Genomic DNA, 26,177 nt, shown 5'->3' on the forward strand with positions numbered 1-26,177 from the left:
GTGTTTTGGGACTCCTTTCAGGATGTGTTTTTAAGCAATTCTTTAATGGGTTTTTTGTTTTTTTTTTTTTTGCAGAAACCTAAGACTTTGGGGAGGCACAAAGCTTGGGCATTAGAATTAGATTTAATTAATTTAAAGCAGCTTTACATTACAGACCAGTCACTAACAAGCTCCCCTTTCCTCTGTTCAACAGGAATGACAGCAGTCCCTTCCAGATAGTAACTCGGAGGAGAAAAGGAGATAAAGAAGGCAAAATGCTTGGGAAAGCCCTCGGCTCAGTAAGTGTATAATAAATGGTGGCTTTCGCCCTCCTCACTGCCAACAGCATACAAAACATGAGTCCTCATGGCCACGAGAAAATGTGCAATAAAGTCAAGTTCACTGAGTCATTCAAGTATCACCAAGAGGGCTGCTGCATGGGAAAAAGGGGCAAAATGCTCAGCCAATATCTAATTGCAGGGAAACATTTTTAGACACCAATTTGATGGTAGACCAAAGACAAAACAAGCTGCTAAAATAATACACTTGCAACCCAAATGCATCTGTTAGAGGTCCAACCTGCTAATCAGAAACACGCAGCTCTTGCGTGGCACACTCAGTTCACACGTGCAGCTAATTAGCACACCACATGGCCTACCTCCTCCCCCGGGCTTGCTGGGTCCTCCTGGTGACAGCGGGCCATTGCCAAAGCTGGTAAGGCTCTCTCTTCTTCCTGAAGGTCTGATGTTTCCATAGTAACGGTTGACCAAAATCTGCCTGAGGGCCTCACCCTTAATTCAAACAGGATAATGAAATCAGGTTCTGAATTTAATGCATGACTGAGCTACTAATATTAAAAAAAACAACACAGAGGTACTCAGTTATAATTGGCTCAGACTCACTCAGTGAAAAAATAAATTATTAATAAGAGCATTTGGAAACTCTAAAGTTAACTTCTTCAGTGTTTTCTCAGGAAACCAGATCATAAAAAAGCATCACTCTAAAATATTAAATATCTGAAAGTACTCTCTCACGCAGTGATAAAGACAGAACATTAATCTCGGAGGGTAACTAACAGTAACAAAAAACAAAACAAAACAAAAGAAAATCCCTTTGGGATAAGCCAATAAAATTCAGACAAATTGAAAAATTCACAGGTCATCTTCCCCACAGCAATATGAAAATGTTACTCCAACCAGAGCATTTATCCCAAGGTCCAAAGAAAATCTCAACATATCAGAGTAAGAGAGTCAATGAAACAATAAGCTGAAAGTAAGCCTTTCTTACGGAAATAGTCAATGGGCCACATAGTGAAGAAAAAATAATGTAACAGAAAATAAATTTCTGGCAGAGATCAGATATGTCAATCAAAAAATAGGCAGCATGGATAAAGTGACATTTGGGATTTCCTTTGAAGTAAGGTGGGAGGTGGGTACTAGCTGGGTATAAACGAGACAAGAGTGGGCATGAGTTGAGAGTCACAGAAGCTGAGTTATGAATGAAGGTTCTCGAAACTCTTCAAAATATGTATTTTGGATGTTTTTAAACATTTCCATGATAAAAACTTAAAAATATACATAAATATCAAAGGACTCCTGGGCAGGGGATATAACAAACTCTTTGCCACGATTCCAGCCAAAAAAGAAAAAAACAAAAAAACCTAACCAAAAAAACCACCTTGATTTATTCTCAAATACTACGCACATTGGTAAAGCAGCACAAAGCAGTGGGACTTATTCTCAGCTCTATTCCTCGTGCAGTCTTGCTGAGGGACTCCCAGACCACCTCCCAATCTGGAAGTTTCTACCAGTTAAAGGATATATGGATTTCCCCTGGACCCTTTCTCAAGGACAAAGCAGTTAAGTCCTGGAGTTCCTCTGGCACATCACTGAGAGGTAAGTGAGAAGTCTAGCAGAGAGAAGAGATGCTGCAATACAGCAAGTCTCTAAAATAGAGACTCAGGAGTTCTTCTGAAGAGACCTGTCACTGTAACGGGAGCCAGTAGACCTTAAAGTGATTTGTTAAGAGGCTCTAAGAATAGGTCTGGAGACTTCAAGGAGGGTGTTTGCAAAATAAGATGGGAGGGAGAACAGTGTCCTAAGGGTGGTGGGGGGGCAAGGGGCCCCCTGAGGGAGGCAGGACCAGGGAAGAAGAACCAAGGCAGAAAACTCTTTAGTTCAATTGTCAAAATGATGTGAGGAACCAGGGCTACACAGCCTGGCTTTTCTCCTTTGTTAAATGCATGCTGCTGGTCAGACTCCAGGGAAAAATGGAGAGATGGGGTAAACAGGAGAGAGAGAAGGCGGGAAGGCAGTCCTGATTCTTAAATGAAAGTTCAGGCATGAAAGAAATCTCAATTTTCCTCTCTCCATTCCATCCACAAATACGTCTCTCGTCATAGTTAAGCAAGGGAGAATGCTCGTAACTAGGACATGAAACTCATTTCGTACTTCGACCACCAGTAAATTCAAGATTCCGAGAGTACTTTCAGTGAAGAAGCTATTTGTGATCTTTAAAAATACTTTCAAAGTAAGCTGTTTTCAGTATAATATTCTTTAATGGCTTAGGAAACCACATTTTGGTATAAAGATATAGCTTTGCACCAGTACAAACGTTATCAACACTCTCCAAAGCAGTCATGGAGAGCATGGTGATTTTAAAAGGCTGACTTCAAAAGAGAAACACAAATTTCAAAGGAATGGTCAAGAAAGCTAAGAAAGAAGAGGGGGAAAGACAAGGTTACCTCCACATTGAATGTAACAGTACACTAAATACCATTTCCCTTTGTCAACACAATGATGCATCTACTTGATTTTCTTTCTCAAGATACAGACTTTGAGTTCCCCCAGAACAGAGGGTTGGCAGGAAACCATCCCAGTTTTCTACGGGATCCTCTTGGGCAACACGAGAACATTGTTTGAGAGGTAAATGGCTGATCTGAGACCTGTAAGTTGCAGCCACAGAGGACAGCCAACATTGCCACTGTGGCAAGAACCTGGAAGACCACAGGGTTGAATGGTCAAAGGCAGGATGACTGTCACCAGCCAATAAACATGCATCCTTTAAGGAAAGACTCAACCAGAGGCTTCACAGTATTATTCCACCTAGGACTGGAGTGGCTCAGTTAGAGTTTCCACTCCTCGGCGTTTTGAGGGTCTCGTCAGCAAGACCCAGGTCAGTTTGCAATCAAGGAAGCAGGAAGTAGAGAAAGGAGCATATGCCGTCCGGGAACACGTGGACTCCAGGAACAGGAACTTCACATTTATGCAGCCTGGATGCCAACTGAAGTTACAAAGGGATCTCACATTACCATTTTGCCTCTCCTTGCACAGACAAACCCTAGCAGTTACCATAGCAACTGATGCATCAAATGGTACCTTTTCCCCCATAAGAGAATATCACGAAATGTGTTCATCATGGAAAACACACACACACACACACACACACACACACACTCCACCCTACAAACTTTTAATTGTTTCCCTCTTAATTATAAGGTTTTTGGCACACATGCACCTCACCTTCAGTCCACAAAAAATAAATTTTAAGGCAAGGGGAAAAAAGAGAACATGTGGGATTTGCTTTTTTTAAAAAAAGAAAAACAACAAGATGAGATTCATTCCCTTTCTGAAAGAATAAAGACTGAAAATTTTAGGTTAAAAAAGGGACAGAAAGAGAAAATGCATAAGCATTATTAAAAGTGATGCAAATCCCTAGTGTGAAAACTTAGGTTCAAGGAAAATTCTGTTTTTCTGAAGCTCTTGGTTTAATTTAGGAAAAATTAAAATCTGCAGAGAAAAGCCTTCCTAATCATCTTGATATAAATTACTCAACAGCACTAAGCTGTTCACGGCGTACTGGGCTGAGAAAGCTGATTGCAGAGAAGGAAAAAAAAAAAGTCACTTCCCCAAAAACATCACTTCTCCAGCTCTCATATTTGGCCATGCAGGCTTTTCTTCAAAAAGAATACTAGTTTTTCCCCAGCAGTTTACACCTACAGCATGCAAACAAATATCAGATGTTTGTCTCTGGTAAAAAATTCTACATTCCACACACATGATTACCTAAGACTGAGAAGAGACAAAGGCAAAGAGTTTCATTTGCAGTTAAGTGTCAGGTGAAAATGGTGAAAAAGGCAGGTCAGTGATGTGGAGTCAAGAAACCAAGCTCCTGCCTTGCAAGTCAGTTTAAACGAGTTTCATTCTGTCAATTAAACTCGTGGCTAATGAACTGTGTGGAAATATAGCCCAGGGTTGAACACAGCACTAAGAGTTAAGATCGAAAAGGAGAGAAAAAGTGACCTTTGGGCTCCCAGGTTCCAGCCGCTTAAACATCAGGTGCTTCAGGAAAGATTACCCTCTCACATGAGCAGTGAGCCTCTCACACCTTAGTCAGCACTAAGGCAGCACCTTGATTTAAAAATACCTTCCTTTTCCTACTCCGGTTGTCTGTCAAATCACTGCTGTGTCTCAGCCTGCAAGGCGACCATGATCATTAATATACCTTCTCAGAGTCCAGCCACTGTGCTAAGCGCTTCAAGGGCACAGCTCTGGAGAACGGTCATAAGGGATGGAGACTATTACCCGCTTTCTACAGCAGGTGAAACTGAGGTTAAATAATGTGCCCCAAATCACACAGTGAGGGCCTGGCAAAGGCAGGCTTGAACCGGTTTCTAATTCCAAAGCTCATGCACTGGGGCAAATCAGACTTAGGGCACGAGAGACAGCTATGTGCCTTTACCAGCTACTTCTAAGACCCAGGACAATTCTTGAAGGACAGGCAAGGGTGGAAAAAACAGGAATGCAAGGTGCCCTTGCTCAATGAACGGCAGGAGGCACTGGAAGCTGGTGGGGAAGGGCTGAATGCCAACTTCCTAGAAGAGCTTCTTTGGTCATAGTCTGAGAAAGCACAATCGCAAGAAACAGGAAAGGACTCGAGATGTGCTGGGACTGCGCAGGGACTGAAAGCACGTGAGCAGAGCAAAGGTACCCCAGGCACCCACTCATCTCAGACGAACATTCTCCAGGACACTGGGGAACAATTTCAGGGCAGTACTCGCCACGACTGCCCATTTCCTAACCCTATGACTTGTGAAATGGAGGGGAAGGCTGTCTCAGTAGGTCAACATCCGCGTTTAGAAACATTTACGCGTTAACACGTGTAAAAGTCTTAGCATAGTGATCGGCATGTGATAGGCACCCAGAAAACCAGGATATCTGGTATTTTCCAGAAATGGGTAACATGCAATCAGTGGTCAGCATGCTAACGATCTATGTAGCCTTCTAGGAAATGGTTTAGCAATGCATAATCAGCACCTGAAGAAAGAATCTACCCTTTGGCCTAGAAATTCCCCTTTCATGAATCTCTACACATATGTACACACTTGTTCATTTCCTCATCAAAGGAAAACAGTACAGAGTACTCGTTAATTTGTGGAACTTTAGCCAGTTGTTAACTTTCAAAGACTATCAAAGAAAATGCTTAGATATATTAAAGGACAAAAGCAGGGAAGAAAAGTTACACACTTGGAAGAACCCCAGTGACAATGAAAGTGTATCTGTGTGTGTTGCCACTCATTCTCACGTGTGCAAAAAGGGGGGCAGGAGAAAATATTAAAACAATAGCAGCTTTTATAGCTAGGTAGTGTAATTATGAACATTTTTTCCATTAAACTTTTTTTATTGTACTTTACCCATGATGATCATCCGTTACTTACAGAAAAAAAAAAAAAAAATTGTTTTTAGGGCTACACTTAAGGAAAAAGCCACTCCGGGAGAAGAAGAGAGGATGTGAAAAGCTGACTTGGTCGTTATTCGGGGACCGGCTGGGTGTAGTGCGTGAACAGGTAGTTTATAGGTAGAATCACCAGTCAGTTTCATTTCTGTAAATGGCTGTGATTGGTCCTGAGCCAATTAATGCTACAACAATGACAACCACCACCACCACCATCCGTCTTTAAGTCACAGCCTGTGGCTGTGGACAGTGTTGTGGTCGTTAGCTCCCAACACCCAGGATTACGTACCCTTTTATGGTCCTCCAGTTGCCTCAGGGGTGGACTCGGTTCAAGCTCCTGCTAAGCAGGCAGAAATCCCATTTAAGTACGTACAACACTAGGGAGACACTCCCATCTTCAGGATCAGCCGCAAATAAAACACACGGAGCATGCGTACACAGTGAAGACTGACACAGAAGGAACACAGGCCTGTGTGTGGCCTTCCCCAGACAGATACCGATGCTCCGTTACTTCGGATACCGCTTAACAACGTGCCCATCCCCGACCCTCGGGCACTGTTTAAAATGAACAGGCACGTGACTAAGAGTTTTGGCCAATATTATTTTTTGCACAGATTATGAAAAGGAACTCCAATGTTAGGTACATTTACATGAACCCAAAAGGGGTCAAAATGCAAGACTCAACCGGGCAGGTCCTTACAGGACTCACACGTGCATCACTGCACAGCACATGTGTGACGACATCACTGCATACACTTCCAAGCAGACACATCCGTGAGACCTCAGCGCTCCCCAGGCCCCCAGCACATGGCATTCTAATCAAGGCTACTCATGCTGAAGAGCTCTGATTAGAATATTAGAGAATGATCATTACAAGGCATCCCCACTGGAACTCGGCTATTTGATAATCTGTTTCATTTCTAAGATCTCCTTTCAGATAAACTACACTTCATTTTAGCTTTGACTCCTGTGATTCTATAACTGTCTCTGAAAGTAAATTTTGATCCTTGGAAATATGCCTCCCCAAAACGCTTCTCTATAACTTTAGATGTCTTAATTAATTCTAGTCCCTCATTTAGCAAGCTGAGTTAGCGACAGGAAGAACAGAAACAGTGCACTGTGAAACTACAACTTTATCAGCAGCTTCACCAAAACTATACAGGAATATCCAGAACTTCAAATTCACTTCATCTCTGTGCAGAACCCAGAGTTCTATTTTGTGTAACAGCAGAAAGGCCTGGACGTTCCAGCATTTCTCAACTGAACATTTCAAGCCGGAGATGAACGGTTTTGTGTGAAAACCTTCGGAGAGTCACGTGCCCTCACCTGCAGGACCCTGTGGTTTAAGCTCCAGCAACTAAGAAGTTTCCTTCTACACCAAGAGCCACCCGATTACAGCAACGATCAGGTCCCAGCCAGACAAGAGACTTCCCTCCTGCGCCTACCAGCGGGACAGACACTGCCCCAGAACAACTCACACACTCAACCAGCAACACTGACAAGCACCCGTATTTGCTGGCGCTGCAAATACAGGTGAGCGGCACGCACCTCGGTGGAGTTCTCAGAAGCCGGAGCTTGAGGCAGCTAGTTGGGAGTAAAATGAAGCATGTTAGTTACAGCACGTGCATCTCATGGGCCGCGAAAAGTCCAGACACCAACACTCAAGGACGAAACATGGAGGGCAAGATCAATGATGAGGTGACAGAGCTGCCACACCCACTGAAAGGGGCTTCGGCCACTGAGGGCAGGAGACACCCTCCCTTTTGAACTGAACTGAATGTGCTTGTGTTGGGAGAGACAACTGGCCTGAGATGGGGAAACAGATTTAAATTAAGGAAAGAAAAAAGTCTACCACTGATCAAGAAGGAAGTATGCCTTAAAACAAAAACAAAAACAAAAACGATGTCAAAGGAAGAACTACTGCACATCTATGTTTTGTTCGTCCACAGAGAGGAAAAGTGATACAGCGTATCCCCACGGAGGCTCAGGGAGGAGGGGAGAAGCGTGTGGGTAGTAATGACAACAGGGGCCTCAGGTGCAGCCCCCTCCCCGGAGGCCCGAGGCCCTTGCAAAGTCTGTACCACCACTCGCCCGTGACAAGCTTCTTCCGTGGGCAGGTGCGTCCTCCTGGGTCTCTCCTTTCCCCACATCCCGGCCCTGAATCAGAGGGTAAGACCCGAGGCTCTAGCTTAGGGACTGAAAAAGCCTCTCTCCTCCAGCAGCTCTGGGAGGAGACAGGAAGGCTCCTGGCTGCAGGGTTACTTGGCTGGTCACTCACCCCTCCACGTACTTCCCTCGGGGCTCCAGGGCCTGGGGTCCCGGCGCCACCCCCACCATTCCATGTAGACACCGCGCTCCTCTGACTCCCCCTCAACTTCATTACACCCAACCCATACCTGAGAGACAAGATGATGGCCCCGAGGAAAATGAAAGGCAATTGCGAGGGTGCACGTGGTGGCTAAAAAGTCCACGGTTCCACGTGGTGGCAGCACCACGAATCTGTCCCCCAGAGGGCACATGCCTGGAGGAGGGACTGACATCAGATGTAACCGCCAGACCCCACCCTGGGCCGCCCCGGACCAAAGTCACGCACCGGGCACGGCTGGCTGCTTCAAGGTGCTGTCTGGGGCCATGGAACGAAGCCAAGGCTCACGCTGCAACTGAGTGACCTTGGCCTCCTTCGGCGGGGCCCCAGCGACACAGCACACCTCTCGGCAGGCCAAAGCGTGGCTGTCAGGTGTGAGCCAGCGCAGGTGCTGAAAGCACGAGGTGGGGAGGCTGGAAGCTGTGAAATCTGGCGGGGGTTTCAACCCAGCTCAACGCTTGATACCCCTTTTCATGGTTTGATCCCCCTTTTCATGGTTTGATCCCCAAGATAGAAAAAAATGCTCTTCATATAAGACTGTTATTATGTAACCTAATGATTTCTTTTTTTTTTTTTTTCTATCTGCCAACAGGTAAAATGAAGTAAAGGTACAGGGGCTCTCTTTAAGTACAAAGATTAAACTAATTTAAGAAGGACAAGGAGGCACAGGTGGGGGGTTGCTCACTCGATTCTGGACAGAAGAGCTTTCAGACCTGAGGGCAGCTCCACTAGCCTCAGGGAGAAAATTTCCCTCTGACGTGTTGCTTCCTGTTGGGATCGGGAAGCACGGAGTGGTAGCAAGGACTTGAGTGTGGCGAGGAAAATAAAACCAGAGCTCAGGCATATGTGTTTTCCAGATAATATAAATAATATCACTATCCAAGAACGCACTTTAACTCTATCCTTACATCCTGTATGCTTTAGGCTAAAGAATTAAAACTGTGCAAACACTTGTGCCATCTGCTTTTAGTGCAAAAAGGACACATAAGAAAAAGTAGAACTAAAGCAACTTCCCATGCATTTTAGAGCAGTCAGAGATACAGATGGGAAAAAGTACTCTCTTTCACAATTTGCTTTGGCCACATTTCACCAACATGTCCTTTATACTGATTCTGTGTGATCAGAACAAAAGAATTATAGGCAGGGATTGACTGTAGGAACCTACACAGCTATCCTCTTACCCCCTTACCCATCAAAATAAAAGTTAAAGAAAAAGAAGAAGACGGAATGGAAGTAGCGTGTCTTTTTAAAATTCTCTTGTCTGAGATCTCCTTGTCCAAAGAAGCATCTTGAATTCTTTCGGAACGTTCACGGGTAGTACAGAGCTATTTCTTACACACTCAGAGATCAGTCGTTTCTGATATGTTTTATGATTGTACTGACACTCTATTGCCTCCCTCAACTGCTGTCATGTTAGTTTTCGTTTAATTTTTAAAACAAAAATTACAGTTAAGGACCTTTTCCCCTAGAACATTACAGAAAGACTTTTGCGACAACAGAAAATTTTTTGCTGCTTCAGGAATCACTATTTAAAGAGAAGGACAATTTTTTAACACTATCCATTCAGGAAACAGAATGGACAAACTGACAGCAGTGGACAGGTATCACGCGACCGTGTCTCATGCAGGCACTGGCGCTCTGTGTGACCCTCAGGCAGTCACTGAACCTCTCTGGGCTTCCACTTCCTGACCTGTAGTTCAAGGAGACTGGAGCTTATTATTTAGGATTCCTTTCCAGCTAAAACATTAAGTAATGCTTGGTATATTTTCAGTAAACTTCATTTCGTAATATCTAACAGGCAAGTTCTCTAAATAATACAACACAATAGGACATAAAATGATTTCAGGCATGGAAAAGGCCAAACCAAGCCCGGCGTATAATTTGGTAAAATAACCAACGGCCTTTACCAGCACTTCTTCCTATGAGGATTTCACCTGTATTTCCAGGAGAAGAGGCTCTTTTATGGCAGTAAGCCACACTTTTGAAAAAGATAAGCATATTAATAAGCTATATATGTTCAAATCAGATAACAGCTACATAAATACAATATATATTATACAAAGCAAAAGATAATTTTGGTAAATGAATGAACTGATTTTCTCAACATATTTTTATTATCAAAGTAACTTTTTTTTTTTTTTTTTTTAATGAAAGGTAATTCTCAGTGACCACATAGTAAGGGAGACTATTCTGAGAAAATGAGTATTTCTGCATTTCCCAGGTCTTGTCTTCCACAACCTCATCCCAGGATCGGTCACTATAATCAGATGCTAACACCTCCAGTCAAGGTGAAGTCTCCCCAAATGAACAGGTGACTGGCAGTGATCCGATGCTGCCTGGTTTTGAACTTGGAAATCAACTATTGCCCTCTATTGCCTCTGCATATTTCTTCTTGGATCTTATGTCTTCTCAGTGCTTTTAGACAAGGTCAGCAAAATCAAACTTCACAGGAAAAAGATTTCAAATGACTGGCTTTGAAACAGAAATTCAAAATGAACCTCAAGTCACGGAGTCCCAGTGTCCTTCCCAGATGAGGCCACGAATCGGGTCATCGTAACTACGGCACTTGAGTAGTAACTAGATTCGTGCAGATAAGATGCTGAAACACTCGCTTTCTATACATAATGTACCTAACATTTTAACCGGGGATGGATTTCTACTACAGATGAAGGAAATTATACTTCGCCTTTCTTAAAAGAAACGCACAGACTTCTGAGGGTTCCTATTTGTGGTGTGTGTGCAATGGCACATCCTCACATACATACATACTGTATATACGTACATATACACATCCGTTTCATGTGTGCCTATTACAGGCCAACACAGAGCACAGCCACTTAAAACACCCTGTTTCCTGCTGCCATCAACATGAATCCTTCTCCCCTGGGCTTCTAGAATTTTCCTTTGAAATAAGATGTCTCCTTCCATGGACCACCCCTAGCAGAGGTTGAATACAGTTCAAGAAATGAGACTGTACTATAGATCTAATTATCAGCACAGCAAAGAGGATTTACCATCTCCAATCCCCTGAATCAGCCTTCAGCTCCTTTCACCCACTCCATCTCAGAGGAGGGAAAAAATAAACGAACGGCGAATGGCCTTGCAAATATGTTGGCTGGGTCCTGGCCTTCATGAGCCTTTGAAACCCACATTAAGAGAACAGAATGCTTGAAAGAAAATTGAGCTAAAATAGAAGTTACCTAACATTTTAGCAGGGCAATTTTAAATCTTCACATTTGCTAACACAATGCCGTTTACTAATGGCATTTGTTTTTAGAAACAAAGTAAGAAATAAACATTATCTAGCTCCAACGATGAAATGTCACCTGTATCTTAGAGAGCAAGTTCATCAGAACCCAAAAGTAAAATTCATTTTTAAAAACCACATTCTGACTTGACTGAATTATACAACTTCCGTCATTATGGAATCATCTCAGCATTGAAAAAAAAAAAGAAAAAAAGAGAAAGAAAAAAAACTTCCCCAGATTCTGCAATAGCTTCTGTATGCTCCGACTTGAGCTCACTTGCTCTATGGCTGCCAGTGTCTAACAGTAAACAGCCCCGCTGCATTTATTGGCAATTACTGCTGAAGGTCACACATCAGCAGTGAGCCTAAATTCCAGGAAAAAAAGAAGCTCTTATGTAACTGCCGCCTGAATGTTGGCAGGTGCCCAACCCAGCAGTTCACAGCAATGTAAAAAAGTAGGACACCTCCACCCTGGGTTGGATGTCATGAGAACGCCCCCTGAAGGTGAAATTGAATAATTCTTGGGTTTCTCTTGTCTGTTTTCTCCCCCCTGAATTTTGCTGGCAGTGGCCTCCTTTGCTTGCAGAAGCAGTTCTCGGTGGCAGAAGCTGAGGACTCAATATATAGGCAGATACAGGCAGGCTGCTGCCACCCTAACAAGTGGTGACACCAGTCCCACTTGCTTTTTTGTTGCAATGCAAGGAGCTGAAGTTGCCAGCTGCCACTAGTGGCTCTGGAGAGGTCAGGGCTCCAAGCGACAGTGATTAAATGGGGACCATATCTCAAATAGGAAGAAATGCAGCATGTCCACTGAGCTACAGCACACACTTGCTAAACACACCCTCCTTTCCAAAGACGCACACATGAAAACGAGGTAGGTTACCGTTCCGGCGACCGCCTCGGCCTGCAGTTTGAGTGCCGCGTCAAAATCATCCCTTTGTTTAGTTCAGAAATTTACAGTTTAGAAAAGTGACGAACATGCTCACCTGCCAGCGGTCCTCATGGTGTGACCTGACCTCCTAAGCTGTTACCTGACCTCCCTGCTTAGGTACAAGTCCCTAAGTTACATGGTCTCATGACCCCAAGTACTTCACCTTCCTCTGTTTCTCATGGTTGATGGCTGTCATTTAACATTAATTTGGATTATTGTCTGTCACCTCCACAGAACCGTAAACTCCAGCAGGGCAGGCACTGTGCCTATTTGGACCCAACTCCCCTAGTCAACGCGCCTGGGATGGAACAGACACTCAGGTATTAGTCATATGAACGAATGTCTCAAGGAGCAATCAGTGTCTGTTTAAAGCCGAGAACGGGTAGATGAGGGAACTTTCCGGGCTGATAGAAACAGTCCCCATCTTGATTTGTGTGTGTCTATAGGTAACAATCCGTCAAGATACAAACTTAAGAATAAGCTGAATGGACACTAATGGAAGCAGCTCCCCACACGTCCCCCTCATCTGTCCTCTCCCTGCCCCCTAAGGAAAAGGGAAAATCAGGGGGTAAGGACGGAGACCCTGCCTATTTGCAAAAACTGATCATAATAAGAAAGAAAAGAAAGAAAACCCTCCTTTTCCTGGTTTCAAATGAAATTTTACTCCAGAAGACAGCTGGGAAGGCTCCCACCATGCACTTTTCTTGCAGGGACTCTGATTCTGTCCTCACTTCACCCTCTTTTCTCAGAGCACAGACAGAGACTCGGACGATGCTGTGCTTTTTTTGCCAAGCCGTTCACTGCACATCTCCTCTCTCACGAACGCTCAACAGGCCTTTATCACTGAAGAGTGGTGGTCCTTCCCCAATCTAGGGACCATGGCTCTCCAGATAGGCCCTACCCTGCTCAGGGGCTATTCCCCAGCACGTTTCAGGGTTGAAGCGCTGGTTTGCAATTTAGGTGGGAGGCCTTGCCCGTACCACGGGCCAGCGTGAACTCTCATTAAGTTTCTTAATGGAGTTTCTGCAGAACTCCAGCTGTGGCCTACTGGTTTTCACCCACACACATGGACAAAAGGCTTGGTGGGAGAGAAACCTCAGGAGCTGCGGTTGTTTCCAGAACAGACATGGATAATAAAGGCCAATCAGGCATCTCTGCTTAGAGGGCCACATCCGACAGCCTGAGGACCTGGGGACAGTGTTGGTGCTCCAGGGCTCTGAGGGTTGCCAGGGGTAACAACAGAGAGGGGATCCACAGTTGCTTCCTCAGGGAATTTTCAAAGAATCCAAGTAGCTGCCAGAACATTCTTCTTTTATAAACAGACAGTATTCTATTTCCTAGTGTATAATTATAAACACACCTGCTCCAACTGTGGAATCTTTCCATAAGCGAGCAGTAAACTCCCAGCCAGGAGACCCGAGATCTATCTTGAGCAAGCGAACACATCAAATGATTACTATGGTGCAAAACAGTATATTAATAACACTGCAGACTCCGATTAGGGAAGGTTTTCCTTTCCTGCCTTAATTTGCCTTTAAGCAAATAGAAACTCAACCTCAATATTTCAGAGGAAAAACTCAAATTACAGAGGCATTTACAACTCTAGGGAGAAACAAGAGTGTCGAAGGGTGCCAACATGAAAATTCAGCATTAGATGTTTTGCTGGCATACAAATAACCCGGAAGAGAGAAGACCAAACAGGAAGTAGCAAAAATCACTGTACTTAAACCCCTGTACAACCTTTTGTTTTTCTCACCCTCTATTCATCCCAAAGAAGCACAGCCTCCTCACCTGCTCATGCTGACCGATTTAAGGAAAAGTCTGCACTTACAGAATCTACCATGGCTGAGCAGTAAGCGCTCCAGGCCAGCAGCTGAGCCAGCAGTACTAGTTCTGCTTTAGCCGCTATCTAGCTGTGTGAGCTAACACCACTCACTTAACCTCTCTGAGCTCCATTCCTGAGGGAACTGGACCAAATTCATAACCACTCGTGTCACTTTCAGTGTTAAGTCTGTGATTCAAACTCTCCTTAGGTACACCTGAACCATCTCTTAGTATTTCTGAAATTATGGTGGTAGATATTAGAGCAGGCCTCATCTTCTATTTGGTAGCTCTGTCCCACCAAAATAAGGTATTAATCGTTCTACCAAAAGAATGAATAGATACCTAAAGAAGTAGACCAGAAAATTAATTTTTTAAAGTCAGATAAAATTTTTCTCCAGTCTGCTTCAATTTACTAAGCAAATTAAACTCCCTCAACTATATGCATTAATCCCCCTCATTAATCCTTTCTATGATCATTTACCAAACATGTATCACATCCTACAGATAGGGCAAGAAATGCTGAAAAATATTCATAGTAGAGAAAATATTTAAGACACCCTCAAATCCCAAACAGAATGGCCACTCATCAGTCTCCAGGGTCATTCTGGGTAAAGGAAACTAATTTGATACATAAGTATAGAAACCAACAGATGACATTTCAATTTCTTGATCTCTAGTGGGTTTTCCTAGAAGAGAAGCCAGGGATATTGTACATTCCTAATCCCACCACAAGCCAGCAGCTGGAAAGTCTCAACTAGGGCTATGGAATTTGCACTGCACTTTGACAAAATTTTATAGGACCCCTCACTCTTAACACCTCCAACATGTAGGCCAAGAGAGCAGTGGTTTGCTTTTTCTTTGACTACTTCCAAACTATACCAATGTAGTTATTTCTTTTTGCATGGGTGCTTCACATATGGACAGAAAAGCTCCTCATGGTAATATCAACACTCAGTTTCAGAGGTATGTTAATAGCCAGTGTCAACCGCAAATTCAGTTGAGATTCTAGACAGTGAAGGACTGAAATCTTATCACAGCTTAGAAAATCTTTATCGAGACTCAGATGGGATCTCCAAAGACAAATGGCAAACAAACTCATGGGAAATGCTAACACAAACACAAAGGACTCGACTCACTCCCAGAGGCAACACTACACAAGGTCAGATACTAGATGCTGTAGAGACTAGGGGACAGATCACAGAGTTCACTGGAAGAGGGTCATGGAAACATCACCATGGGACACTTAAAAAAAAATGAAATTAGGACCTCTGCATTATCCAATTCATCAATGGAAATCAGCTGGAAAAGAAAAAAGGTGGGGGGGAGAAAAAGAAGGAAGTGTTAGAAAAGGAAATACGAGCGAGCTAAGAGTTAGAAACTTTGTCATTGTATTCTTATCACTGACTCAGGTTGAAGCATCGTTAGAACGTGACCGTCTTAAGAGGCGCAGGCGTTCTGGACACCAGCGCACCTCACTCTGACATCTGCCCTGCAGTGTTCTGCTCCGGAACAGAACGGGCAGGGTGCTGCCACCCTTTGTTCACATGCCAGGTATCAAACCTCGCAGGTCACTTAACCAAGAGCCCAGGACGGCACCTTTGCACTCTCTTGTAGTAGAGAGAACCCTTGAACTGAGCTGTGGGCAAGGGCAAGTCCCCAATCAAGAACCATGTCCTTTCAGAAGAGGATGGCAAGGAGTAGAGTCAAAGGCTAAACGCTGATCAGCTCAGCTTAGGACAAAATTCTTTCTTTGGACTCATCTTCCCATTCAGCGGGGGAGGCGGAAGTCTGCGGTCCAAACTATCACTGGGCTAAATCAGATCCAACTTCAATTTAAGTAGTAAGACCAACATATCCCAAGCCCAGAAGCTCTGAATCCTGACACTGTTGATGATTAAAGAGAACAGATTTCCCCTAAGGCGCTCAGTGCCCACCCAAGTGATAGCAGTAACAAGTAAATGGTTTATTAGCATCAAGTTCAAGAAAAAGAAAAAACAAAAGCATTAATTACAACTATGCTTGTTTAATGATAGATGGATGATCCTCAAAATGTACTAAATATTATGTGTCATTAACATTTAGTACATTTTGCAAATTTAAACTCCTATTAGAAACACTTGTAGCTGGAAATGTTAATAGTTTATTCACCTACAGAAAAGGAGCACTGGTAATTAACAGGGGACTGACAATTAGTATGAAATGAAAACCCTGACATTACTTAAGGTCAAAAATTCTCTAGTAGTAGAACAGCTACGATTATTCAGAAGAAAAAAAATGGACTTTAAAGAAATTGAGATACACTTTCACATCAATTGTCAGCCTCTGAATTTCTTTCCAAATCCCTGTGACTAATAACTTAAATAAAAAGTAGCTTAATAAAAATCCTACAGTAGATTACAGAGTAGCCAATATATAAAATAATTACACTTTCTTTTCAAGCAGGGTCTAAGAGCTTAAAGATGTTCTACGAGTTATACAGAGATTCAGGTTAAATTTTAGAGATAGTTAGCTATGGGAGGTTATTTCTTTTACTGGTTTAATCTGTAAATTAGTAAATTTAGTAGGCACTGCACACACAGAATGGTTGCAAAGTCCTGATTTTAAAGTTTATTAACTTTGAATACATTGGATAGAAAAACACAAGAATCACACAAAAATGTATTCCATCGTTATTCTGGTGATCCTTTTAAATATTCCTTTATTTTAATATTTACCACTCTTTGGTAAATATTGCTGGCCCTTTGCATTTTAGAGACACAATAGTAAAAGGTGATTTATTTAATTCCTAAATGATCATGATTAAATTTTGTGACCATCTTCTTTGTCCAGCCCTTACCTTTCCATCATATGTCATAGTTCTTGGATGGGCACATCTTAGGCAAGGGACCGAGACAAGTGGACTGACCACTGGCTTCTCACGGATCTGACTCCCAGGACCTGACGCAAACCACAGGTGATACCAGAGCCCAGTGGACCAGATCCATGACCATGAAGACTCAGGAGGGTGTTAGTCATGGGACAAGTTCCACTTAAGAAGCAATTAATAGAAAAATTGGGCCAAGAAGACAGAAATGGCATTCACACTTGCCCTTGTGTCCCAAGCACCCAGTCCAAAGGACACCTCATTTATTTTATCGACTAACGCCCACGGGTTCGCCTACGAAAGGTTATTTCTTTGGCTCTGGGTTCCTTCCACCCTTGAAAGAGTCAGCCTGTCCCATATGTCAGGCTTCTTTAGTCAAACAGAGGCAGCCAATAAACCACCAAAGGCATTTTCCAAAAGCCTTAGTGAAACTGGACAAAGTGGATACCAACAACCAAACTGAAAGAAATCGAAATCGTTTAACAGCCTCCACCCGCTTTTAAAGTGAATGGTTAAGGAGCCTTTTCCAGCAGTCAGAGCCTGGGGCCAGAAGCTTGGCACATACGTGCTGTCGGTCAGGAGCTGCTGACTAGCACGGGTTTCCAGAATGTCTTCCTTGGTTGCAGAGCATTTCCCATACTTGCTTATAGTACTTTCACTTTCAACAAGGGGGATGACAGCTCCAATCAGACTGGAAAGAAATGTCATCCTGCCTGCAGGCCTCTATCTGCTAGGGTATGACTCATTTCTTCACCAGCTGAAAAGGGATTTGAGCTACAGCCTAAGAACCTCTTCTCAACTCTGATAACTCTTTGATAGTGACCTCCATCTACTGCCCTCTTGAAGCCCTGGCTCTGTCACTCTCCATGAGCTTTCTCACAGGCAGTGGTACAACATCTCAGGTCTGCTGTCTCCCGGGGGCCGTGACGGTGTTCTCCCTGTTGGCATTACTGGGTAGTGAAAGGGAGCGGGGAAGCACACCTCTACACGGCCTCAAAGACCCCGGAGTACTTTGCCGTCCAGCAGCAAACACTCGACCCACTCCTAGTACTTCTACTTTCCATGTTATAAAAAGAAAAACTTCAGAGAAATAAAAGTATAATCACAATTTGCAAAATTCGCTGGAGGTGAGACACAAAGTTTACCTTAAGTACCTTGGGTATAGAAAGAAACAGATATTCTCAAGAAGAGAAAATTGTGGTCTCCACGTTTTAAAATCAAGTTCTCTGCCCCAAAGGTGCTAATATATTCACAGCTGGTTAAGGTCCCTTTGGTGGATTTGATTTCATTATGGAGAGTGAACTTCTATAACTGGAGTCATATTTTTTAAACATTTCTTAAATCTCACCTTCAGAAAAATAAACATCTTGTGGAATAAATGGTTATTACTTAACTTATTTGGTAAGTGTATTCTCTGTTACTGCCCACACCCCCGCCTTTTTTTAGTGCAAGACATACCTAGTTGTCTACACAGGTGTTGTACGGACTGGTCATCTCATTACTTCCCACTTGTATCAGTGTTCTTTGCTTTTATATTTATAAACTCTTTTCCGGCAGGTCTCCTACACAAAATTCCTCCTGAGTTATAAACATTTATTTTCTAATTAAGCGACATTTATTCGAGTTTTAATTTATACATTGTACGAATTTAGAGTGACGTTTAAAAGCCTTGGGTTTGGGGGCAGTGGAGAAATGTACACTGCAAAAAGGACTGCATACCTTTCTGTTTTATTTTTTCTTATCGAAAGACCCTCACACGTTAAATTGCTCTAATATTAATGACAGATACTGCTTAGGTTAGAAAGCAAGATTCCGACAGACTTTTACACTTGCAAAAATCTGGTTGTCCCCATCCCTTTTGATAAGGAAGACTGTGATTTAATTACCAAGGCTTCTTCACAGAGATGAATGAGTTACTGTGTATTTGATAAGTCAGTGATATCAACACATTTACAGGCTAGGAAAACGCTGATAGAAGTGGCTTGAAGACAAAGAACGTTATTACCTTCAAATGAAGACTGGTGAGATTTACACTCAGGCCCATGCTTTTTTGCTGGGGGCAGAAAGGAAGAGCAATGGGGCTCTTTTTACCCCACTTGGACCAAAATCGGGGGTGTGAGGGCTGTTCTCTGTACATCTTTGCTCACTGCATGTGCTAAGAAGTCTCATGTCCCAGGGATGGTCCATTTCCCAATCTCAATTAGAAAAGGTGACACGTTTGTCCATCTTCATTCCAGTTAGAACTGGAGGCAGTTTCTTCATACACTGGAAGGACTGTGTAACATCTCACCAGAAAGAAGCAAGTAAACCCACAGGTGCGCTTAGCTGGAGCCCAAAATTCAGGAACACACACCTTGATACACAAGAGGCATTTGCATTCTCATTGGGAATTTAAACATATGGAAAATCTTGCTGTTACTGTTTTTCTGAATATAGATTGTATGGCAAGCAGCCTGTAAGAGACAACTAAGTATATATGGCTTTAAGGAGACAGTCATATGATTTAGCTACCTTCACAGCAGGATAAATAGCTTTAAAAAAAAAAAAAAGTTAACCCCCTCAGTCAATATGCCTGAACTAAGGTGGATTTCTAATCGCTCCCACTCCACTTCAATTTAATAGCAAAACCTAGTATTAACATGAAAATAAAAGGCAGTACCTTTTCTCCATAGCCTCTATCTTTGGTCATCATTTCTCTGAGGGTCTGTAGGACCTTAATGCAGAGTTTCTCCTCATTCTCCTCTAGCAGCTGTTTAGTGTGCTTTATTAACCTGAATGGAGAGGAAATCCACGGATTACAGCCCTGAAACGATCTTTAAATTAAAAATAAAATAAAAAAAAAAAAACACTTGACAATCAACTTATTGTAACTAGTCAGTTAATGAACAATATTTACCAAGGGCTCCCAGGTTAAACAGGCTTCCGGGCCTTCCCTGCACTACGAACAGCCCGTTGGTGTCTCAATAGCGACACCTGCTGGTCGGTAACAGCAAACAGGCTCCCTGGCCACGGGTCTGCCACACATAGTGGAGAGATAATAGGGAATGGAGAACAGAGACAGGGGCTCCCTCAAACCAGCTCGTTTAGGAAGTGCAGCTATTTATCCACTGAGGATTGTCAGTAATGTGGCTAAACTATGCCAGCGGTGTAAAAAAACCTCAGGAGTATGATGATTGGAGCAAACACACTGTTCTCTTGATCCAGTCTTATTCTTTGAGGGGCCCAGAAAAATAAGAAACTCAGGCAGAGCCCATGCTCAAGCTAAACAACCAACCAAACTTAGGGTGAAAATCAGATGGAGATTTCTGATGACGGAACCAATCGTTTCTTCTAGATTTTGCCCCGAGGCACAAACTAACAAACGACAAAGCTGTTGGGAAAAAGACTGTGAGGCCCTGGTAGGTGTGAGCTTTCTGAGGGCACAAAGGCCATGGCTTTTTGAGTCTGTATGGCAGCTCAGGGTGGGCACCCTATCCACACGTGTTGAATGGAAGATGAACAAACGGGCATGCAGTTCAAAGGAGAAAATTTCACCAAAACAAGTGTCAGTAAGTAGGACTGAACCCACACACTTACTCTGGGAAGGTCAGAACAGATCCCTAGCACGGGACCTTGTACTCATCAAAGTCAAAAATCAGGCCAGCCCCTCCTTCTTCAGGAACCAATGCTGTGTCTGGTGAGTGGGACTCTGCCCCTGAGCGCCGCAGAGAAAGGGGCTGCTTACTTGCAAATGAAGCCACCACTTTCACACTTTCTTCTGGCATCTGTGTTCTCCGGGAAAAGCAGCTCAGGCCTGTGGAGGACGTCCACCAGCACAGATAACTCGGCCTGCACCAGGGGCCTGAGACGGTCCTCCAGGGCAGAGACGATGTCCTGGAATGGAAGCACAGCCTTGGTAAGCAGCTTGGGCCGCAGCTGACCGCAGGAGGGTGAGAACATTCATTTCTGACCTAAAGCATGACCACGGACGAGACTGGGTTAGACTAACCTTAGCACCGTCTGGTATTTGCCTCAAATTATGAGACATTGCCCAACGGTTACCTGAAGCGTTAGGCCCTGACACAGAAAACAAAGTGGTAACAACTCATCATTCCCACCCACCCTGTGATGTGGTCCTTATGCTACTTAAGGGATCATTCCACATATTTTAAAATATGATGCAAAAGGTACATTCGACAACATGGAAAGGTGTCTACAATATGAGTGTAAAAAATGGTCAAACAATAGTATGGACTACATGATCCGCTTTTTATAAACAACGTTAATATCTAAAGGATATGCAGCAAACATTATTAAAACGTCATTAGTGGTTTTCTCTGGGTGGCGGAACTATATGGGTGATTCTAGTTTTCTTCTATATATCGGTTCTTGTACTGTCAAATTACTTCCAATGAGCATGAATTACTCACATAATAAAAAGTCATATAAAAATGAGAACACAAATGAATGAACATGCTGTATCAACATGCTAAATACATGTACCCTGATAGCATGATGGTCTTCAAATGCAAAACACATAGCTGTAGGAAAGGAAAACAGAGAGAAGTTGAAAGAGCAGCAAAACCAACACAACAAACACCATATAAAGGCAAATGGCAGAAAACAGATGAGAAATTGTCTTCAAAAGATGCTAAAGTCTGCTGTCTGGCTTGCAAACTCAGAACCAAGGTATCGGCATGCTGGCTAAGAAGAGCAGAACACAGCGTACTGGATAAGAAGGATCCGTTAACCAAGGAGATTTGCATAGAAAGGGCCACTTTAACTGCATTCATCTCAACTGGGGACCCAAATTTCAGAGGCCGAAAATGCATAAAGAATTGGGTGATCTTTTATCCAGAAACGAAAACTAAAACTCGTCAATACAATTTTACTTAATCTTAGATTTAACAAAATCTGTAATCACTCAATAATATGTAGGATGCAATAAAGAATGCATGAATGGATCAAACTATTTCTTGCGGGGAGGAGCGGAGGACAATTTTCCCAAAAAGTTTGTACGAGTACATTGCCACATCCCTTAATTCAGAGTGACTTCCACCCCGCTGTCAAAAAGAGGGTCGCTGGGGCAAAATTCTCTGAGGGTTTTGTCAGTTTCCCTAACAGTTTCCTCTTAGAAAGCACCCAATCTCCCCTTCTTCAAAAGTTACTGGTCCTCCCTCAGGCAAAATGTTACTTGCCTCCAGCATGTGCTTGAGATTGAAGGAGTTCTTCGGCATCGTGTTCATGAAATCTTGCATCTTTTGCCAGGTTTGAACTTCACATTGCAATTGATTTGCATTGTATTGTCAAATGTATAACATTCGGCAAATCAGGGAAAGACCAACAGACAAGGATGGAGAAGCAATGGGTAGAGGGAGATGCTAGTGTTAAGTGAGGGGGGATGTCCGAATGGGGGTTAATTATATAAGCGCGTCGTTTGCAACTTAATGCTCTCACATTATGACAACTTTTGCCGCCCTGGGCTATCTCGTAACTCCAGGGACCCAGACAGACAATACCTCATTAGATAACGAGGACCCCTTTAGCCACCGGCCAAGCGTTTAAAACAAGCACTACCTAAACTTATGTATTTCATTCTATTCCCCAAGAGTATGCATAATAAATCTAAGAAGAGCCCTGGTATGTTTCTGCACCCACAGATAATGTAATTAGTTTGAGCAGGAGAAAATACGGTGTGTTCATACAGTTATGAGTCTCCAATGCAATAACCTTCCTCTTTCTAAAACATAGTGGGGTCTGGAAGCACTCCATGAGGAACCAAACTACCTTTGTTTAAGAAGCGGTTCTGTCACAACAAGGCTGAAGTTCTTCCCTTGACCTGCGAAGCCCCGCCCACCTCCCCAGCTCCATGGGTTCTGGCCGCACTAACCTTCCTTTGGTCTTTCTACCATATTCTCTCCTGTAGAATGGTCTTTACCCATGCTCTTTCCTTCCCTTCCACTCCATTCTTTAAGTAAGTCCTACGGTTTCCTGCTCTTGGTTCCAATGCTACTTCCTCAGCAATGCCTTCCTTGACCACCAGCCCCAGTTCCAGGCAAGATTAACTTCCTCCTCAGTGCCTTTCATAGCACTACTCATTCCTCTGCAGTGTTTGTCCCTCCTGCCATTTTACTTTGATCTGTGTGATTAGTTGATTAATGTTTGTCTCCCTTCCAACACTTGAGAGTCTATGAGGGTTAAGGTTACTCCTGGTTTTGGTCACTGTATCCGCCGTGCCCAGGGTGGGGTTGATGAAAGCATCAGTGAACTCATTCGTCTTTAGGTAACGTATGTGACCCTCAGAGATACATTTACTTCACCAAATGAAAATAATTATTACAGTCATAACAATAATAATAGTAATCATAATTATAGGAGCAGCTCACTGATCAAGTGCTCACTACATGCCAGGCTCCGTTCTATGTGCTTTATGTGTACTGTATTTTCCAAAGATGGCCATCGCAGGATAAACTATCTTGCACGCTCTTCTTACAATGAGTCACTGACATCCCTCCCATCCTATGGTGGGCCGTCCATGTCCTCTCCCCTTGAACCTAAATGGACATATGTTACTGCCTTGACCAAGAGAATATGACAGGAGGGGTGCTACGTGATTTCTGAAGCCAGGTCATTAAGGCAAAACAGCTTTTACTTATCTCTCTCAAGAGAGACTTATTTTGGGACCCAGCTGCCATGTTGTGAGGAAGCCGAGACCACATGGGGAGACAATGTGTAGATATTTTAGGTGACAGCTGAGGTCCCAGCTGACAATCAGTATCAACTGCCAAACATGTGAGCGAGAGAGATTTCAAGATGAGTCCAAACAGAACCGCCATCTGATTGCAACTGCAGGAACGGACTTGAGGAAGGAACACCTCACTGAGCCCAGCAACCTCCAACAGTAAAAGAGAAGAAAACGATCGCCGTTGTCCTTTGTTAGGCAGGCAAAGATAACCGGAACATCTCGACTCTCTTAATCTTCATATCAACCCCGTGACGTAGGTGTTACTATTATACTATTTTACAAGTCAGGAAACTGGTGAAGTTAAGTAACTTTGCCAAGGTTATGCAGTTCTAAGCAACAGAGCCACGATTTGAACCCAGGCACTGTCCTGAGATCACGCTCTTCACGACTGCACCATGGCACTGAGCTCATCTGAAGGATCTGTGATTCTCCAACTGTGGTCTATGTACCACCTGTGAGAAAGTCACCTGGGGTGCTTGTTCAAAGGAAGATGTTAATATTAAGATGCATGTTTAAGTGTTTAACATCATCTAATTCTCACTACTCTCCCTTTTAACAAAGGGAGAGCACATCTCTTCATAGGTACTAAGAAAAAAAAGAGTATACTCTAGCTAGAATTTAATAACACTTTTATTTTCATTTGGCTCATTTTGATATAAAACTCCTCTCTCAAGTCATGATTACGCTTGTTTACCTACTGATTCAAGAGGCTAAAATCCCAAGGTGACGAACAAAAAGGAGCTGTTATGCCCTTATTCCAAGCATCCTCTTCTAACACTGATGTACTCCTTGCAAATAAGAGAGGAGGGACTTCTTCATAAAGAGATCTGTAAATCAATGAATAACCTCTAAAGACCATGAATTTGTCAGGAGCTTTTCTGGTCCCAAGTAGCTCTGCACTCCTAGCCCCACAAACATTATTGCATTTGACTGTCCACTCGCCATACTGACATCCCCCTGTGGCCAACCCTGGATTTTCTCTGGCTTCAGGAAGCACTTCTGTGTGGGGAACCGCCTTAGGCCAGGTTAAGGATTGCTTCTGTCAGCACCAGGCATTACCTGCAATCGCTCGATGATATTCCGGTAGTCTCTGGAAGCTGCCAGGACAGAGTCCCTGCGAGCTGCATTGCGGGCCGTCAGCCGCCAGTTCATGGCAGTTTTCTGCACGATGTTGTGGGACTTGAGGAAGAGGTTGTTGACCTGGCTGTCCAGGTCCACGGGGATGGCAATGGCCCGGCTCTTGGCTGTACAGGAGAAAGGGGACTCGTGAGCCGACAATTCTGATGGGAGACACCCTAGAGACAGACAACTCCCCCCACCATCCAGCAGGCAGATGTTTCCACGCCTATAACATGAGTGTGGATATGGAGTAGCTCAACTGAACTTCATAATCTGTTAGGTCGGCTTTTCCAATGTGAATTCTGAGGGGCAGCAGCTCTGAGAGAATTTATAATGCTCCAAGGTCATACAGTTTAGGTAACTCAAAGTCAAAGTTCAAGGGGCTTCCTCAATGAATAGCTTCTTAGGGTCTCAGGTGTGTTCATACATTTTAAGAATTATCAAGACCGGGAGCTCATCTGGCCAGTAAACTGTTTTTCTAAAAATTCTCCAGTTTGGTATTCTTTCAACAATCTACAAAATGCTGTTTTAAGCCAAACATAGTACAAAAGATAATATCTACAATGACATAAGCTAGTCTTTCCATATAGGCTCTGGTATTTTTTTTTTTTTTTTACTTCCTTCAAAAAAGGACAATTCCAGTCCCATCATGAGAAAAACGTTAGTCAAATCCACAATGGGGTAGACTGCAATAAAGATGTTTAAAAAAAGTAACCAGATGAGCAAAAAAAAAAAAAAAAAAAAGAAAAAAAAGAAAAAACCCACAATGGGGGACATTCTACAGACACCTGACTAGGACATCTCAAGATTGTCAAGGTCATAGAAAATAAGGAAGGTCTGAGAAACTGTCACAGACCAGAGGAGACTGGGGAGGCATGACAACTAAATGCAATGTGGTAGCCTACACTGAATCCTGCAGCAGAAAAAGGACAAAAGTGGAAAAAAGTGGTGAAAACCAAATCAAGTCTGGAAGTTTAGTTCATAGCAATAGGCCAATGTCAGCTTCTTAGTTTTGACAGACGTAGCTGGTAATGTAAGATGTTGACAGCGGGGGAAACTGGGTGAGGGATATATGGGAACTCTTGCGTTATCTTGGCAACTTTCTTATAAATCTAAAATGATTGCAAAATAAAAAAGTTAATTTAAAAAAGGAAAATAACTAGACGAACAATCGTTTTTTCCACATGCGAAATCCAACAACATGGAAAAAAATAAGACAACTATTCCCTGTCTTCAAAGCTTCATAGGGCTTCCCTGGTGGCGCAGTGGTTGCGCGTCCGCCTGCCGATGCAGGGGAACCGGGTTCGCGCCCCGGTCTGGGAGGATCCCACGTGCCGCAGAGCGGCTGGGCCCGTGAGCCATGGTCGCTGAGCCTGCGCGTCCGGAGCCTGT

General features: G+C 43.3%; 1 protein-coding gene across 1 annotated transcript in view; it reads right to left on the reverse strand.

Moving 5' to 3' along the window:
- Positions 1–386: 386 nt before the first annotated feature.
- ITPR1 (inositol 1,4,5-trisphosphate receptor type 1) overlaps positions 387–26,177 on the reverse strand; it is a 221,277-nt gene continuing 195,486 nt past the window's right edge. Inside the window, exons 37-41 of the mRNA XM_028478860.2 lie at positions 24,726–24,910; positions 20,667–20,815; positions 19,602–19,713; positions 638–770; positions 387–412 (exon numbers count right to left, since the gene is read on the reverse strand). Coding sequence (XP_028334661.1) covers positions 387–412; positions 638–770; positions 19,602–19,713; positions 20,667–20,815; positions 24,726–24,910 — 605 coding nt within the window. The remainder of the gene's footprint in view (positions 413–637; positions 771–19,601; positions 19,714–20,666; positions 20,816–24,725; positions 24,911–26,177) is intronic.

The sequence above is a fragment of the Physeter macrocephalus genome, chromosome 18, assembly GCF_002837175.3.
Source record: "Physeter macrocephalus isolate SW-GA chromosome 18, ASM283717v5, whole genome shotgun sequence".
In the NCBI taxonomy this organism is placed as follows: Eukaryota; Metazoa; Chordata; class Mammalia; order Artiodactyla; family Physeteridae; genus Physeter; species Physeter macrocephalus.